The sequence below is a fragment of the Neodiprion fabricii genome, chromosome 7 (assembly GCF_021155785.1).
Source record: "Neodiprion fabricii isolate iyNeoFabr1 chromosome 7, iyNeoFabr1.1, whole genome shotgun sequence".
Lineage (NCBI taxonomy): Eukaryota > Metazoa > Arthropoda > Insecta > Hymenoptera > Diprionidae > Neodiprion > Neodiprion fabricii.
In genome coordinates this window covers 4,559,972-4,575,300 of record NC_060245.1, presented here as the reverse complement: position 1 = coordinate 4,575,300, position 15,329 = coordinate 4,559,972, and the positions used below count along the sequence as shown (strand labels likewise).

General features: G+C 36.9%; 2 protein-coding genes across 2 annotated transcripts in view; both read left to right on the top strand.

The window, feature by feature from the left end:
• The first annotated feature begins 3,052 nt into the window (after positions 1-3,052).
• LOC124186590 lies at positions 3,053-10,945 on the top strand. Its single transcript, XM_046578421.1, has 4 exons — positions 3,053-3,076; positions 6,340-6,575; positions 7,257-8,403; positions 10,643-10,945. Exons 2-4 carry the CDS (start codon positions 6,376-6,378, stop codon positions 10,943-10,945), a joined length of 1,650 nt encoding a protein of 549 aa, XP_046434377.1. The 5' UTR covers positions 3,053-3,076; positions 6,340-6,375.
• Positions 10,946-12,212: 1,267 nt separating this feature from the next.
• Positions 12,213-15,329, top strand: part of LOC124186539 (tyramine receptor 1-like) — a 35,597-nt gene continuing 32,480 nt past the window's right edge. The window contains exon 1 of the mRNA XM_046578332.1: positions 12,213-12,613. The gene's annotated coding sequence lies outside the window, so the exon portion shown is untranslated. The remainder of the gene's footprint in view (positions 12,614-15,329) is intronic.

Below are 15,329 nucleotides of genomic sequence, written 5' to 3'. Positions count from 1 at the left end.
GGGAAACAGTGAAGGGTAGGAAGGTCGCGATGTACCGCGATGTTGCTAACTTTTGCAATCCACAGCGTCAAACGATCACAGAAATTTATTTCCCAAAAGATTCGGTATTCGAGTCGCTCGACCGATTTTAAGCATTTGAATATTAACTAGATTGAATTTTCCAGTTCTTGTCACTCTTCAGACAATCTTCAATCGTTATTCAATACAATTATTCAGCCATTGCCGATCACTATTCCATGCAATTAATCTCTGTGATCGTCTGAATGGGCAAAACGCGTCTCTGGACCATCCATCGCGTTCCGTGGTACGCTGGATGGGGAGAGATTCTGAGCTCGAAGACTTCGCGTCGAAGAGGAACGCCGACCGTCACGCCACACAATAATGCATGCCTTCCAACCTCCTTCCCGATTTCGATTCGATTTGTAATCTGAGAACAACAATCCGCATAGCAATGTATCAAATTCAAAAAGATGCAGATGTGGATTGGGTTTCTACAGAATTTTTGGGACAAGTCTCAGATAATACAAATTTTTTGACGGTTTGATCTGTCGCGCCTTATTGCGCGTAGATTAATCACGCGAATTGGACGCTGCTTTTGGCGCGTCGATTTTACAAACAGTATACAAAAGAGTTACGCACTTTCGATGTGCTGATTTTTCGGCTCTTCGGTCAATTTTTTGACGAATAATAAAGTTTTCAAGTTCAACGCTGCCTTTTGCGCGTGGACTTGATACCTTTCAGTTATGAGAGAGAGCGCGGCCTTTGAAAACCGCCGCTCAACGCGCAGGAACAAAAATCTCGGTAGTGTACACTGATAGTAGAAAATCTTGGCGTACGTATCTTTGAAATAATATCTGACGTTTACAGAAATAATCGTTTAACTGATCGCATTATTCTCTGTTTCAGGGCAACAAAATCAATTTTTTTTAACAAATGCACTCAAAACTATAGAACGTTCAGTCGAAAATGATATTCACTTTGATAACTCAAAGCGGAAAGAGACGTCGATTTAAAAAATTTAGAATCTTCTTTCATTCATCCATACAATTAATAATCGAAGCAACGAATATTAAAGCGAATATCATGTTGGACTCGACCCATTTTTTCTCACTGTGTAAACTTATGTGATTGTGCTAACCATGCCTTAGTCTGTTTCAGCTAATAAAACTTTTTTTCTCTTTCAGGTAATCAAACTTTCCGCCTCTTTCAGCCAATCAAACTTTTTGTCTGTTTCAGCTAATCAAACCTTTTGTCTGTTTCAGCTAATCAAACTTTTTCAATGTTTCAGCTAGTCAAACTTTCCGTCTCTTTCAGTTAATCAAATCTTTTGTCCGTTTCAACTAATTAATTTGTCTCTTTTTTCGTTGATTATATTTTTTACTCATCTAAGCTAAGTGTATTTTTGTCTGTGTCGGCATATGTCACTAATTATACTTTCATCTGTTTCAGGTAACCGAGTTTTATTGACTATACTGAAAAATTACCGTCAGTCATCTTGCTTTTACCGACGCATACATTTAGCGATTTAGTTCAGAATCGTCATGATCAAAAAGTGTAGTAAAATTTATTCAGCTGTAGTTTTCTTACCATAATTAACATGTGAAAAAAAGTCATCTGCAATTTTTCGAAGAACGTAATATCGATCTTGCAACTATTCTCCGTGGAGTAGGCCTACCGGGGATACCACGTAAAAAAAAAAACGCGCCGGGTGCTCTACCGCTTGTGGTGGTGTGGAAACGAGCGTAGGCGAACTTATTTTCACCGGTAAAATACTAAAATATCGTAGTTTTTTGAATGAAAATTTTATTCGCGCGTAAATTTAACTCATCGTAGCGCTGATAAACATATGTGCAGAAATTACATAAGGTACATATAGGAACAACTATATATCTCCATCTCTTGTCGATCCGATGGAGTTGGATCGACATCGCTGAATTTGGCCCAAATGAATTTGCGTAGTTGAAAAGTATTCGGCGTCCATACGGGGTTGCACGAAAATTTCAGTATGTTACCGTTCGTCATTTCATAGGTGTAACAATATTCGACTCTGAATTATCTGGGCACACACGGCGAGCGATGATAACATCAGTTCTTGTCGTCTTTACGTACCGACCGCTTGCCGGATTGATTTTCGCGTGCAAGTTAAAACTCAGAGGGCGTCGCTTGGCTATGAATTTATCTCGTTAATTTTCGATCACATAAAGTCCGACAAGGCTATCAGTCTTTATGTATCTTCAGTCGAAAAATTCTGTAACGGTTTTACGAATTCAGAATGTAAGGAGTGTGCTGATTCGTGTTTTTTATAATTTTTATTATTTTTTTGCGAAAGGAGAGCAAACACTTTTCCGTTTTGTTGAAGACGATATCGTACATCGAAAAACATTTTAATATTGTGTGTTTTCTTAACGTAAAACATTTTGCGCTATTCAATGCAAAATCAGTTTGTGAGGTTTACTCTAATTTTTTAGTCAAACAAGGCTTTAACGTCAATTGATTCTTGCAAGAGCATTAAATTTTCGCAACGGTTGCAAGAAAATATAGCAACAGCGATCGTAATGAGAAAGAATAGTAACGGATACCAGACTTTCCGGTAACGGCTAGAAAACTAATATTCATTTTCTACCTAGAACAATATTTTTCGATTGCGGTAAAAAATGAAAATAATTAAGGACCGAGCGGTAACCGGAAATAAAAATTTCTCTCCGTGAACTGGTTTTAATAACCGTTTTTAAAAATAGTCTGATTTCAAAGACGAATCACAGGCAAATATTAAGTAATGATGTATCAGACACGATTTTATAAGGACCAAAAAACAACGTTGAGAACAACTTTTTGGACGAAAGATTTGCAAGGATCAAATATCAAACACTATAACGACATTGGAGGGTAATTAGAAGACAGAAAATATTATTTAGCTTTACACGACGTTTTGGAGATAAAAAAATTGAATTTCATTTTTCAGGATAACACGAATGGGAGTGTAGAACGTGGTTACTCGACGACCGACGATATATGGATATACAATTTGGAGGGATTGCTCTGAAGATACGCAGGGGATGCTAAAATTCTGAGGAAGGTAATTGCAGAAAACTGTTTTACCGAATCTCTAATATTTAACGTATATTTATGTGTTATCCAGCTACGCTGTGAAGCAGTTTGAAAATTCAGGCTTTGTAAAAATTGTGAAGCGTAAATTCTTACATGTCAAGAATGCAGTTATGTAGATAAAAAATAAACAGAGCATAAGGAATAGGTATAAACAATATTAGTAGGTGTCGTATATATTAAGGGGGAATTGAAAAACTCTGAAATGCTTCACTTTAACGTCAGAGACGTATTTTTTCTCACACCGTTGAAAATATTTTTACAACTCCCAAGAGAATCGACTATATAAATAGATTAACCCTTCCAACGCGGGTGAATCGAGATTTTCGCCAAAGTAAAATCTAGAAAAACAATCTTCTTGTCCAATGCTTTTCGGGGTCACGAAAGTCGATTCTAACCTCACGGCAATGCCGTTGAGATGCAAAATAGAAAAGCCAACATTGTGATGTAACAAATATAACCGTGTTTTCGCTTTCACTACGTCATCGAGGGTAAATTAACACATGCGAAAAAAAGATCATTTTTGCGATTACTCGATATTTGTAACAACTGCGATCAATCGAATAAAAAAGTTAAATCGCCCCTCATTTACTTCGGGCGTATAAAAAAGGAAACAAACATCATTTCAGGGGGTTGATATTACCCGCAAAATAGGGCGGCATTCAAACGATGTAAAGAAAAAAAATTGCTACGACTGTTTTCACCCCTTCGACAGTCCCGCCAAGTTTAATTAAAATCGAACTTGCACTGCCTCCGTTAGTTGATTATTTCCATTGCGCACATTTACAGAATTTTCGAGGCTTCGGTAATTACTGTTCAACAACTTTTCACGCTAAATAATTGAACTCGAATTGTGATTAATTGACGAATTGTGTGAGTCGACGCGAAATTATTAACAGTGTGACGTGTGAGGAGCATGAAAAAAAAATATACAATATAAATACGTGACCTCCGTCGTATTCGTGGGGCGGGGGGGATAAATTCGCATAAAAATTCAAAGCATACCGTCGGAAACGTATTCAGTTCAATTTACACTTTGCGAACACTCGAACATTGCATTCAATATTTATTCAAATGAGATTGAAAAACGTCAAGTATGGACATATATGTATATAACGTTCATGAAAACTTACAACCCTTGAGTTATAAGAATTTCTCTAGAATTTTTAAGAGTGTAAAGCACTTACGAACAAAGCTATAATTATCATAATTTTACTAATCGAGTATCGAATCTTTGTAACGATGTTCAACTTCTTCAAAAACAGCGAATCGCAGTGACATCTTGTTTAACTTACAGATCCGCGATTTTTTTACACGACATTTATCATATTAATCGGTTTAAATATTGTAATATATATGTGCAAAATATAACATAATATCTTCGGGAAAAGAAAACCCTGCCATGCGTATAATATGAACGTAATTTCATGCCGTTCGTCATCAAACACCCGAAATATCTCCGCACGAGAAGTTACAAGCAAAAGTTTATCCTGGAGGCGGTGGCTTTGTAAATAATATGATTCGAAACTCTGGCGAACCGGTTAGTTTCTCAACCGTATGTAATCAATCGTTAATTTATCGTTTGAGAGACGCACCAGCTGTTGAGGCTTTTCGATATTCTCCTTAGTCAACTTCAAACTTGCCCTATCTTGTACATTCTAAATAATCTGCTTCAATTTATTTCTTTATACATATGTAAACTAGGGTGTTTCAAAAAAAAAAAATTGTCTTTTTTTCTTCTTTCAGACCTGGTCCGTTATTATTTTCCAATAAAATTTACTCGTTCAAAAATTATTCAACACGCAAAGGTATTTAAGGTCCTTAAATAACTTTTAAGCGAGTGAATTTATCAGAAAATAATACGAGACTTTTTTTGGTAGGAAGCAAGGAGCATATTTCTCTTTTTTTTTTTTTTTTTTTGAACCACCCTAATGCAAACATTGTGTCTTTTATCACAATTCTGATCTTGTCTTACACGAGAAGAACGTGTTTTTTTTTTTTTTTTTCTTTCTTTTTCTCTTTTCTTTGCAAATATATTCATGAGATCCATCCAGCTGATTGCTTTTCATCTAAATGCATGCAATATGGGGTCAAAGTTTTCCTTTTACTATGAGCTTTCCTTACACCAAAACCATCAAACGAGTTTTCTCAACTTGAAAGAAATAACTTGTGCGAATGTTGACACTAGGTTATACAAACATATGTAAGTACATATATGTACAGATTATTATGTTTCCTCCTTCACTCTTCGACGTATGATAAAACCCATAGTTTGTTTGTGTGTGTGTGTGTACGCGAAAGAAGTAGCAGGAAAAAATACCGCTATTCAAAATATCATTTTAAATGCGGCAATCTCTTGTGTCGTAACTTTCGCACGGTCTGACAATGAATCCAAAGTCAAGAAAAGAGAGTAAAGGAAAAAAAGAAACCGTTTGGAAAATGTCCAGCAGTGTTAATTGTACAAATGATATATAGTGATACATACTATGTGATAATAGAATTCTAATAAAAAAAAAAAAGCTAAGGTGTCATCAAATTGGGAAATTTTTTTTTTTTCCATAACGTTGTATTCGGATTCTAATTCTTCTATGCTTATTCCATTCGTGTTTATTATAATAATACAAGGGGTTAGCCACTCGAGTAGTCATTGCGTAATCATAAAAAAAAAACGTTTGCAATCAAACAGTAATTTTCCCAATTGTAATCATTTTCAATAATATCGTAGTTATTGTGATTACACGAAAAAAAGAAATAATATTAATAATAATAACAACATGCACCAAAAATGTCTATAATATTTAGAGCATACAACGACCGAATTTGGAATAAAGACTGCTGTTAGCAAAGCATTTAATGTTCTCATTTCGCTTCCCGTTGTCAGCTGGACAAAAAGAGTATGCAGTATACTTCGGTATACATTATTTGACGTTTAAAAAAAAAAAAAGATCACCGATGATTACAGATTATTACATATAATTGCTTTTTTTGTAATCACGGCAGTCGTGAAATTTTTCTGTAGTCTGCACGTACTGAGTGAAATGTGCATATTTGAAAGGGGAAATCTTTTTAGTGTAGATTTTAGGGTCTGGAAAACTTTGGAAACGTCGTGGAATTTTTTTTTCAAAAAATTTTCTGCCCCTCTGTCCTTGTTATAATCATTGGCGCAAAGGTCACTGCTGGATGTACGCATATTTACTTTATTCGAATCTTTTGACTCTCACATTCCTTCGTCAGGTTTTACAGGAGTCTGATACAACGGACTGCAGTTGCATGGAGTTGTACAGTAGAAACAGCCGGTATCGTCAGGCACCGCGGGCTCCAGTTCGCCGAGAACACCAAAGTCAGCCACGCATAAATAACAACTGCGCAAGGTGTCGGAAAAGGAAACCAGGAAACCCTAAAATCCCGCAGCACTGTCCCTCTTGTCTTTGTCCTCCCGACGTCGTCAGATCATCGTCCGGCGGATTGAGGTAACAACACCCGACTCAGAACTCTCCGAAGTCTCAGAGATGTCTGATATACATCCTATAATCCGAAAAGACGTCTTTAAACATTTCCATCAAAGAAATGGGCCAAAAGAACATATCGATAAAACGATGAATTTAACGTTATCCGACGTCTCTGAGCTGTCATGGAGAAGATATTTTTAAGACATCCAACCTTTGAATCCAACAGCTTATAAATAACACCCCTGTAGGCAGGAAAAAACTGAAAGTCATCGACAATATCTCCGGAATATGACCGACGTCTCATTTTATGACGGCCAATATATAGCTCGATGATGTCCAAAAGACGTTCTTGGTTACTTTTGGACGTAAAAAATGAGGACGTTTATCATCTTCAGACAGCACAAAACTGAATGTCGACGAATTGATGTATGTATGATCTATTTGTCGACGTGGAAAAGATAACTTGGATATCTTTAGTTCGACAAGATGTACATGAGGACTTTTAGATGTCAAAAATGAAAAAAAAATAAAATGGGTTAAAAGACGTCATCTAGACGTGATCTTGACGATATTCAGTTTTGTTTCTACTGTTTGGTTAGACATTTCGTTTCGACACCTTTTCGACAACTTTCAGTTTCGTGCTGTCCAAATAGTGAATAACGATCATATCAATATCGTATACGAAAATTTGAAATTTCACAGGGGAGTCGAAGACATGGACGAGGTCCTTGCGAGGTTCGAGGAACTTGCCCGTGACCCCCGGGAATTCGGAGGTCCTGTGATCCAGCAACCGAGCGGAAGACCGACGATCAACTCTGTGCAGGGTGTGAAAAACTGCGTCCGACTTCATCCGAAGAAGCCGATGAGTAGCCTGGCGGTTCGTCAACAGCGGAAAAGCGAGCAGGACCAGATGCTCAATGTCCTTTATCACGACCTGATGAGCTCGGGTTTGGCGAACGAGGAAACGACCCGGGCAGCCTGTGCCAAGTATCAAACTCCCATCAAGAGTCTCCGACAAAGGCCAAATCGTCGAGTGGAAAGGAGCAGAGTTGATCAGAGTAACCACGAGGTTACGGACCTGGACAGCGACGCCGTGCTTCGGTATTTCCGGGACTACAATACCCCGAAGGGACGATCAGTGGGAGTCTCGATCCAGAAGGAGGACGAGGTCGGGTCGAAGGAGATGGACCTTGAGGACGAGGAGCAGCGAAGGCAGTTGGAGAAGGACAATAGAGAGCTTAACGAGCTCAGCAAAGAAGTCCGCCAATTCGAGATGGAGAAGGGTGGTGATACACAGTGGGAGAAAAGACGTCCCGGTGAGGACGGAGACCAACTGAAACGTAGGGTTAGTTTTCTGCCGAGTAAACTTCCGGCCACAACGCAGAATTGCGAGGTCATCGGGAACCAGGACGCCAGGAGCAGGAGTCCTTCGGGCGATCATGGGGCTGATGGTGGTAACGTACAGCGCAAGTCGACGTCCTTGATTACTCAAGGCAACGACGAGGAATCAGGGGAGAATTTAATGGGCCCTGAGGATTACGGCAAGATCCAATCTCGAGAATCCAGCTTGTCCCGGGATCTCAAGGATATTTTATACCCTGATCCTACCTACGGTAGGTGTCTCGCAACTCCGACAACTCGGACCTCCAAGAACAACGATGGGCAGGTCATTGAGGCTAACGAAACTAGGACTGGTCTGTCTCAGAGCAACAAAACTACACCTGGGAATACAAAGAAGTTGGTCTATGCTGGGGGTGACCTTGACTTACATGCCAGCAAAAGCTACATCGTTGATCTGATCGACAGAGCTTTGAGCAGGGAACTCGGCACTGCTATCGAAGAGAGAAAGGTTTGTTGATCAATTTCGTCGTTGCGGATCAGGGATTTGGATTTTGACTACTGGTTGGGGTGGATTATCGTTGTAAACTGTCATGATGAAAAACTGGATTTGATTATACCAAATTTGATGCTACAATTGCTATAGATTAGAGTGGTTTTTAATTTTTTACTTGGTCGCTTTCCAAATTGATTCGAAATTAATAAATTGAAGTCCAAACCCTTGCGCAAGGGTTGTAAGGTTTGCCATTTAAAATACACACGTTTTTACTGCAGTTTCATTATATGAATATTTCGCCGCGGGAACAAGTTTTTGCAAAAAAAAAAAAAAAAATCGTTGCTTTAAGAAATTGCAGTGAACACTGATTACTATGTTCAATAAAAATATCAGCATCGATTTTAGAGCATTTTATGTCTACTGTACCCACCTCGAATGCGATTTTTTTTGTGAGTTTTTTTATTGCAAATTTCACTAATTTAATCATAATTTAACACATTCGAATTTAAAGACATCGACAAAATCGTAATCTCTCTGAGGATATTGATATTGTTTAAATCAAACGAATCTCTATCAAGTTCAACTTGATCACCTTTATGCAGTAGGGTAGCCTCGCACATTTGTTTTATAATTTTCTGTCTCGACGATTTTCTTTTTTTACGACAAACGATACAGCTACGATATATGTTCTAAACCTGATTTACATTCCCCACATAGTATAAATGACTAGCACCTCATTGAGCGGGGCGAGTTTCATTTGGATGCGAATACACAGCTTAAATAACATTCTCTGTATAATACAATTTACGCGAATCGCTAAAAAGTACACGAAGACAAATGAGGGTCGAAATAATACAGCGGGACTCGCTATAAATCTTATTACAATTGTGACACATGATGAATTTTCGCATTAACTGATACATTCCAGACGCGTGGTAGTAAATTCTGTTACGCGAGTTCTCTCTCTCTCCTCTTTCTCTCTCTCTCACTCTCTCTCTTTCTCCGTGTAACTAAAAAAAACAAGGACTTCGCAAGAAACGGCTGTGACTACATGTTGCGTATTTATGTACATGTATATCAAGTACCGGACTTATCATCGTTGGAAACAACCAATGTGCTTCACAGTATTCACTCCTCCTCCTCCTCCTCCATATGATACATCGTAATTCTGGGAATATCTCGCTTAATTACATATTTCCCGAAACCGAAACGTGCGTACAATGAAAAACAGTCCGCTGGGTATCTTCAATCACCATTCGAACACGTCTATAGAGGGTCTTTCCAAGTAAATATCGCAGTATGTTGGGTTGCTTAACAGTAAGGCAAACAAATATCGGTAAAACAGATCTACCGAGTCATTATCACTTTAGTCGAGACACACAATCAATCGAGGACTTTAGGTGTTTCAGTTAATTTTTTTTTATAGATTTTAGGTATGCATTTCTTATATCTTTTAGGGTAGATTTGTCCCATTAGATACTCATTTAAATGTATCAGGGATGCACAGAGTGAAAATTTAATAGAGTGTAAAACGGTAAAACTTCATCGCGCGTAAGGTTTCTTAGTTGAATATTCGTAGTATAGCATACGGATTTTTCCGTCACAATCTACTTGTAAGTGTCCACAAATTTTCATAGGATCTTTTCAACAGATTTATTTTGAAAGAAAACACATCATATTTTTCAATGATGACAAAAAATGAACCGTTTTTCAATATAAAATTTAAGGTATCTCACTACCAGGTGAGAATTTCGACAAAACTCCGTTCTATGTAAAAATTTCAGGCCAAGTGGTCAGACACCGTGGGAGAAACCTTGCACGCAAGTTTGAAAAATCAAAAGTAAAGAAAAATACGTTCAGGCTTTAAATTGTCAAATAATTGCAGTACGCCGGCTCATCAAAATTAACGGTCTTCGACCCTCAAAAATTTGTTTAGAGCCAAAATCGATACGGGCTCATTCAGAGAAGGGATGAAAATGCAAAAAAAAAAAACTGAAATTCGATTTTTTTTTTTTTTTTTTTGCCATAAATGCCTCCTTAAACATGCGACCTACCGATAACTCGGTAGATCTGTATTACCGATATTTGTTTTCCTCGGCGGTAGGCAACCCAACATACCGATGTGTTTATTCGCAAACACCCTGTAATGGTATATACAGCTCACACTATGCAAACACGCATGCAGACCAGACACGCCTAGATAAGATTAATTAAATCAAGAACTCTCTCGGGTTTATTAATTTGATCTGATTAGGTGGAAAGCGTCGCACGTCCGAGTCAGTCGGAGAAAGAAATTTGCGTTGAAATAGCGCGGGCTCTTCAGGGTGACTGCTGCAGTATAACTTACGCCCAAAATTGCAACGCGCCCGAATACGTAAGGCATCTGAAATTACTGCGGTGGGATTATCTTAACCACATTCAGGACGAGCTGAGGAAACTGCAAAACGTCGAAAGGATCTTGGATTCTTATTCGCCCAGACAATCGCTTCCTCTTTCACAGTCGTCTCAAGCCTCTTCTTCGACCGAACAAAAGAAACACCATCAAAACATTATATGATTCGTATGTCATTTTGTAAATCTTGTACGTTATAAAATTTATTTTTTATACGTATATCAAACCAGTTTTATGGTCGAACATATAGCGATGTATAAATTTATTACATTATAGACAAAAGTATCGGTCTGTTGACGTGTGTAATTGTATAGTTATAAATTCGGAATAGGAAAGGAAGGAGCTCAAAATTGATTTAATAGTTTTTTCTAATTCATTCAAACACAAAATTTACAGTTCAATCATTGTTGATTGTTAAAATTTCATGCTTGTATTATTGCAAGATTGTTTACACGTTCCATTCTTGTAAATGTTCAACGTGTAACGATCGATGTGATTTTCAGAAACGGAAAAAAACTCGTGAGAATTTTGACAGGTTGGTTAGTCAAAAATCGACACCTACTCAATTTCTGCAAAATCACCCCTTGACATGCATTAATGGCAGATAAAAAAAACAAATAAATAAATAATACCTGTCGCTTAGTTTTTAGTCTGCTATAACGTATTAAAAAATAAATCAAATCTGAGATATCCCTTCCTTGTGATTACGAAATTTCAAAAAAGCTTGAAAATAAAACCCACCCTAATTTACACGTGAACCGCGATGCGAGCAGCAGCGTCATCGCAATCGCGCAGATATATTCGTATCGTACGCGTAAAACGCAAGGCGAATAATGCCAGCCGGTCCACCAGGGGGTTGTTTCTGTCTTTCTGGGGGATGTTCAGTCGGCGCGTGACTCTCGCCGCGAGAGGACGTCACCGTTCTAAATCGATTCTTACCACGATCGTAACGTCGTTTTTTTTTTCGAAATCGAGGCCACGCACCGTTTTCAAATATTCAAATTTTCACCCTCGAAGCCGAAAAAAATCCTCAAAATCAACTCTTCTTTTTTTTTTTTTCCTTGTATGTTTGCGCGCCTCTCCTTCCACTTTGCAAATTTAAAAAAGAACGATTATAACAGAAAATTCAGAGTAAACGAGAGGAAAAAAAAACGTAAAAAAAATCGAAAGAAAATCTTTTTGGAAAATCAACCCCCCGCCCAACATGCATTTTTGAAAATACCTTAGGTTTTTTTGGTAACCTATCTCGTATCGTTCTCTCGACCGTTGAAAGATTAACTGAGAAAAATTAACGAAAAATCGATGGGGTAAATTTATTTGCCATCGGGGGGTGAAATTTTGTAGGGCAGTGAATTTATGGTGTGATATACATACGTATACATATACATGTATATATATACAAGTATATTTAACTAACCGTTCGTAAAAATATATCTTGATACTCGGCGTGTTTACCACATCGATTTCCACCACTGTTGCTACAATTCGCTACCGAGTTTGAAAAGGGCTGAAAACATTACTCGTAGGTATAATGCACGATCCATCGTGGGGGTGACTGGAAGGAATTTATCGGGTAGAGTTTTGGATCGCATTCCCGCATTCGGTGTGTACCGATAATAAAGACGGTATATATCACTGATACATAGAAGATGCTCCGAGGGTTCAGCAGATCGTAAGTAAATCACAGCTGCCAAGAGCAGCCGAAAAACACCCTCGGTTATTATCCCGCGCTTCGGCTCCGATCAAAATGTTTCTGCATGCAAGGGCGAAAGAGATAACGGCGAAAAAATCCTCGACAGACTTTCGGATCGCGGGACGACGTGAATAATTTTTGTAAGTATATTTGTATATACATATATGTATATAATATATATATTAGGGTGAGCGAAAAAACTAATCTGTCGAAAAAAAAATTCTCCCGTTTGGAAAGATTTTTAGATCAATTTTAAAAGGTGTCGCTGGCGATTTGAAATTTCTCATTTAAATAACGCGCAAAAAAAAATTCTTTTTTTTCATTAAGAATGCTGTAACTATTGAAGCGTTTGGGATAAAAAAAATTTCCAAGGCATGCTGTTGTAGGGTGTTAAGTTTTCTGAAAAAAAGATTCCCGAGTTGATTTTCTAGATTGAAAAATTCGGATACTTGCGGACCGTGAAAGTCGAAGAAAAGCAGAAATATGCAGTATAGCGTTAATACAAAATTATTTATGTTTGGTAGAAAAGTTTTTTACAATCCAAACTGAAACTTATTTCTCAGTCTTTTTTAACTTTTCGTTTCTTGTCGTCCAAAGATGTCGTGGGAAACAAATTTCGTTTCTCTGCAATGTTATGGCAAAATTGGCAAAATTATTATTATAACGGTTTGGGTATTGTTCGTGTTGTATAAAAATATATGGCACAAGTTACTGTTTAGGGTAATTGTAACTGTTAATATAGTAAATTTTCTGGTTATTGCAGAATTAAATTTGTTTTCGCAGTTTAGTTTATTAAATTTTTTCTTAGCCAAACAAGTTCGTTGACAAATGAAATTCCTTGTTTACTTTTTCGTCGAAATTTATAGATAATATGTAAGTATGGTGGCAAATTTTTTTGACTCTTTTAATTGAAGAATTTAATGTACAAAATTTACAGGTGCTTAAGTGAGTTTCATTGTTACGTATAACTATTGGACAATCTGACGTAATTATACGTTAGTCTAAAATCGGGCATAACTCTTCTGATTTATGAAATTTTCAAAATCGAACAACAGTTTGCAATCACAAACGATCAACACGATCTTATGAAATATCTGATAAAAAGAAAGATCAAAAACGAATCGGATTATCGAAATACTTATAGGAAAATATCTTGACCGTGATTATAATGAAAAAAAAAAAAAAAAAAAACAAGAACAACGAGGCGTAGTAAATTTTCCAGTTACAGGCATAAAACTGACTTTCATTTTGTACCCATAAACGATATTTACCGATTGTGGAAAAACTTGACAATAATTAAGTATCGAATAATAAAGAAAAGTAGATATTTCGCTCTCTCGATTTACACGCGGACCTTAAATTACATCCAATAATTATTATTATCTTTATCGAAAAAAAGAAAGGATAATTTACGAGGCCGGCGGGCATTTGACTTACAAATATTGCAAATAACGACCGGGGATCGTAATATCTCATTCCGTTATATCGGGTTTTAAGCTCCCCCAAGTTACACTTTCGAAACCCTGACAACGCTTTTTGCTTCTCGTATAATAAACGAGAAATGACAGTACGTTTCTATTGAACTGAAGCTTGCTCGACCGAAATTTTGGTGTCATTTTCTACACAGATTTTTTAACCGTGCACTGAGAAAAAAAAAAAAAAAAGAAACGTCCTCGAAACGTGTGAAAAAAAGAAAATTACACAACATTCAAAGGCGCGTAATTTATTACGGAATATATTGCAGTTACTTAGAAATTAAACTGTAAATAACAGTTACAGAACTAATATTATATGTAAATTTGAATGATACTTGATGATCTTTTATTAAATATCTCTCTCTTTTTTTTTACCGCAGGACAGAAAAGGAAAATTTTTTTGCTTACTCGGTCCATCGATTGTCATACGATGCGTAATAAATAAATTCATTAGAATGAAATTTGAGGTTGATTCGCCTCCGTATCGAAAATCGTATTACCAAAAGTATTTGGGATCGAGCATTCAGCCATAAAAGCTTACTACCCTCAATTTTTACATATATTTCGAGAAAATCCCATTTACGTTTTATATAGAAGTGGATTCTCATATACGATTCAAGTATGATTGTCGGGCATCGTCCCCCGCAATATTCTCTGACTCTCTCATACATGCTTTCATTTGGTAGGAAAAATCGTGAAACGTATTTCCGTATATTATAAAATATCATCGTTATACAGTCGGTGCGAAAATTTTGATTGTCGCTGTAAAAAAAAAAAAAAAAAAATACCGCCGTATTCGTAATACCGTTTACCTAAATCCTTTACAAAACAGTTTTTTAACAATATTATAATATAAAATTTAGAATATTTTAAAACTTGTATACGAACATACTGCTAAATATTTCAATTATACAGAAGCTCGACTGGAATTTCAAATTTTTGTGAAAATTAGTATGATAATTGATTCGTATTAACATTTTTCCGTCTGTTGGTGGATTTTTTTTTTTATTTGTTTATTTATTTTTTTTTTTTCTGTTTCATCGACGTTTCACGGATCATTTTTTTCATCCGTGAAATAAAATACATATTTTTCTAACGATTGACCTTTTACAGTAGTGAATGTATAGCGGAAAGCGTTTTAATACGATGAAAATTGAAGACGGTGATGCATCTCTGATATCGTAATAATGTTGTAGGCGAAATGGGTAAACTTTGCGCTCCATAACTTTGATAAATGAAGACACAGGAAACACCTTGGGACCTTGGCGCGATAAAGGATCGCGAATTTGACGTTATATCAATTTAGCGGTAACTGGCTGGTTTGTTTTCATAGAAAGTTGCACGCGCTTGGTTCTAGGATTACAGAAATCGAGAGGCAAGT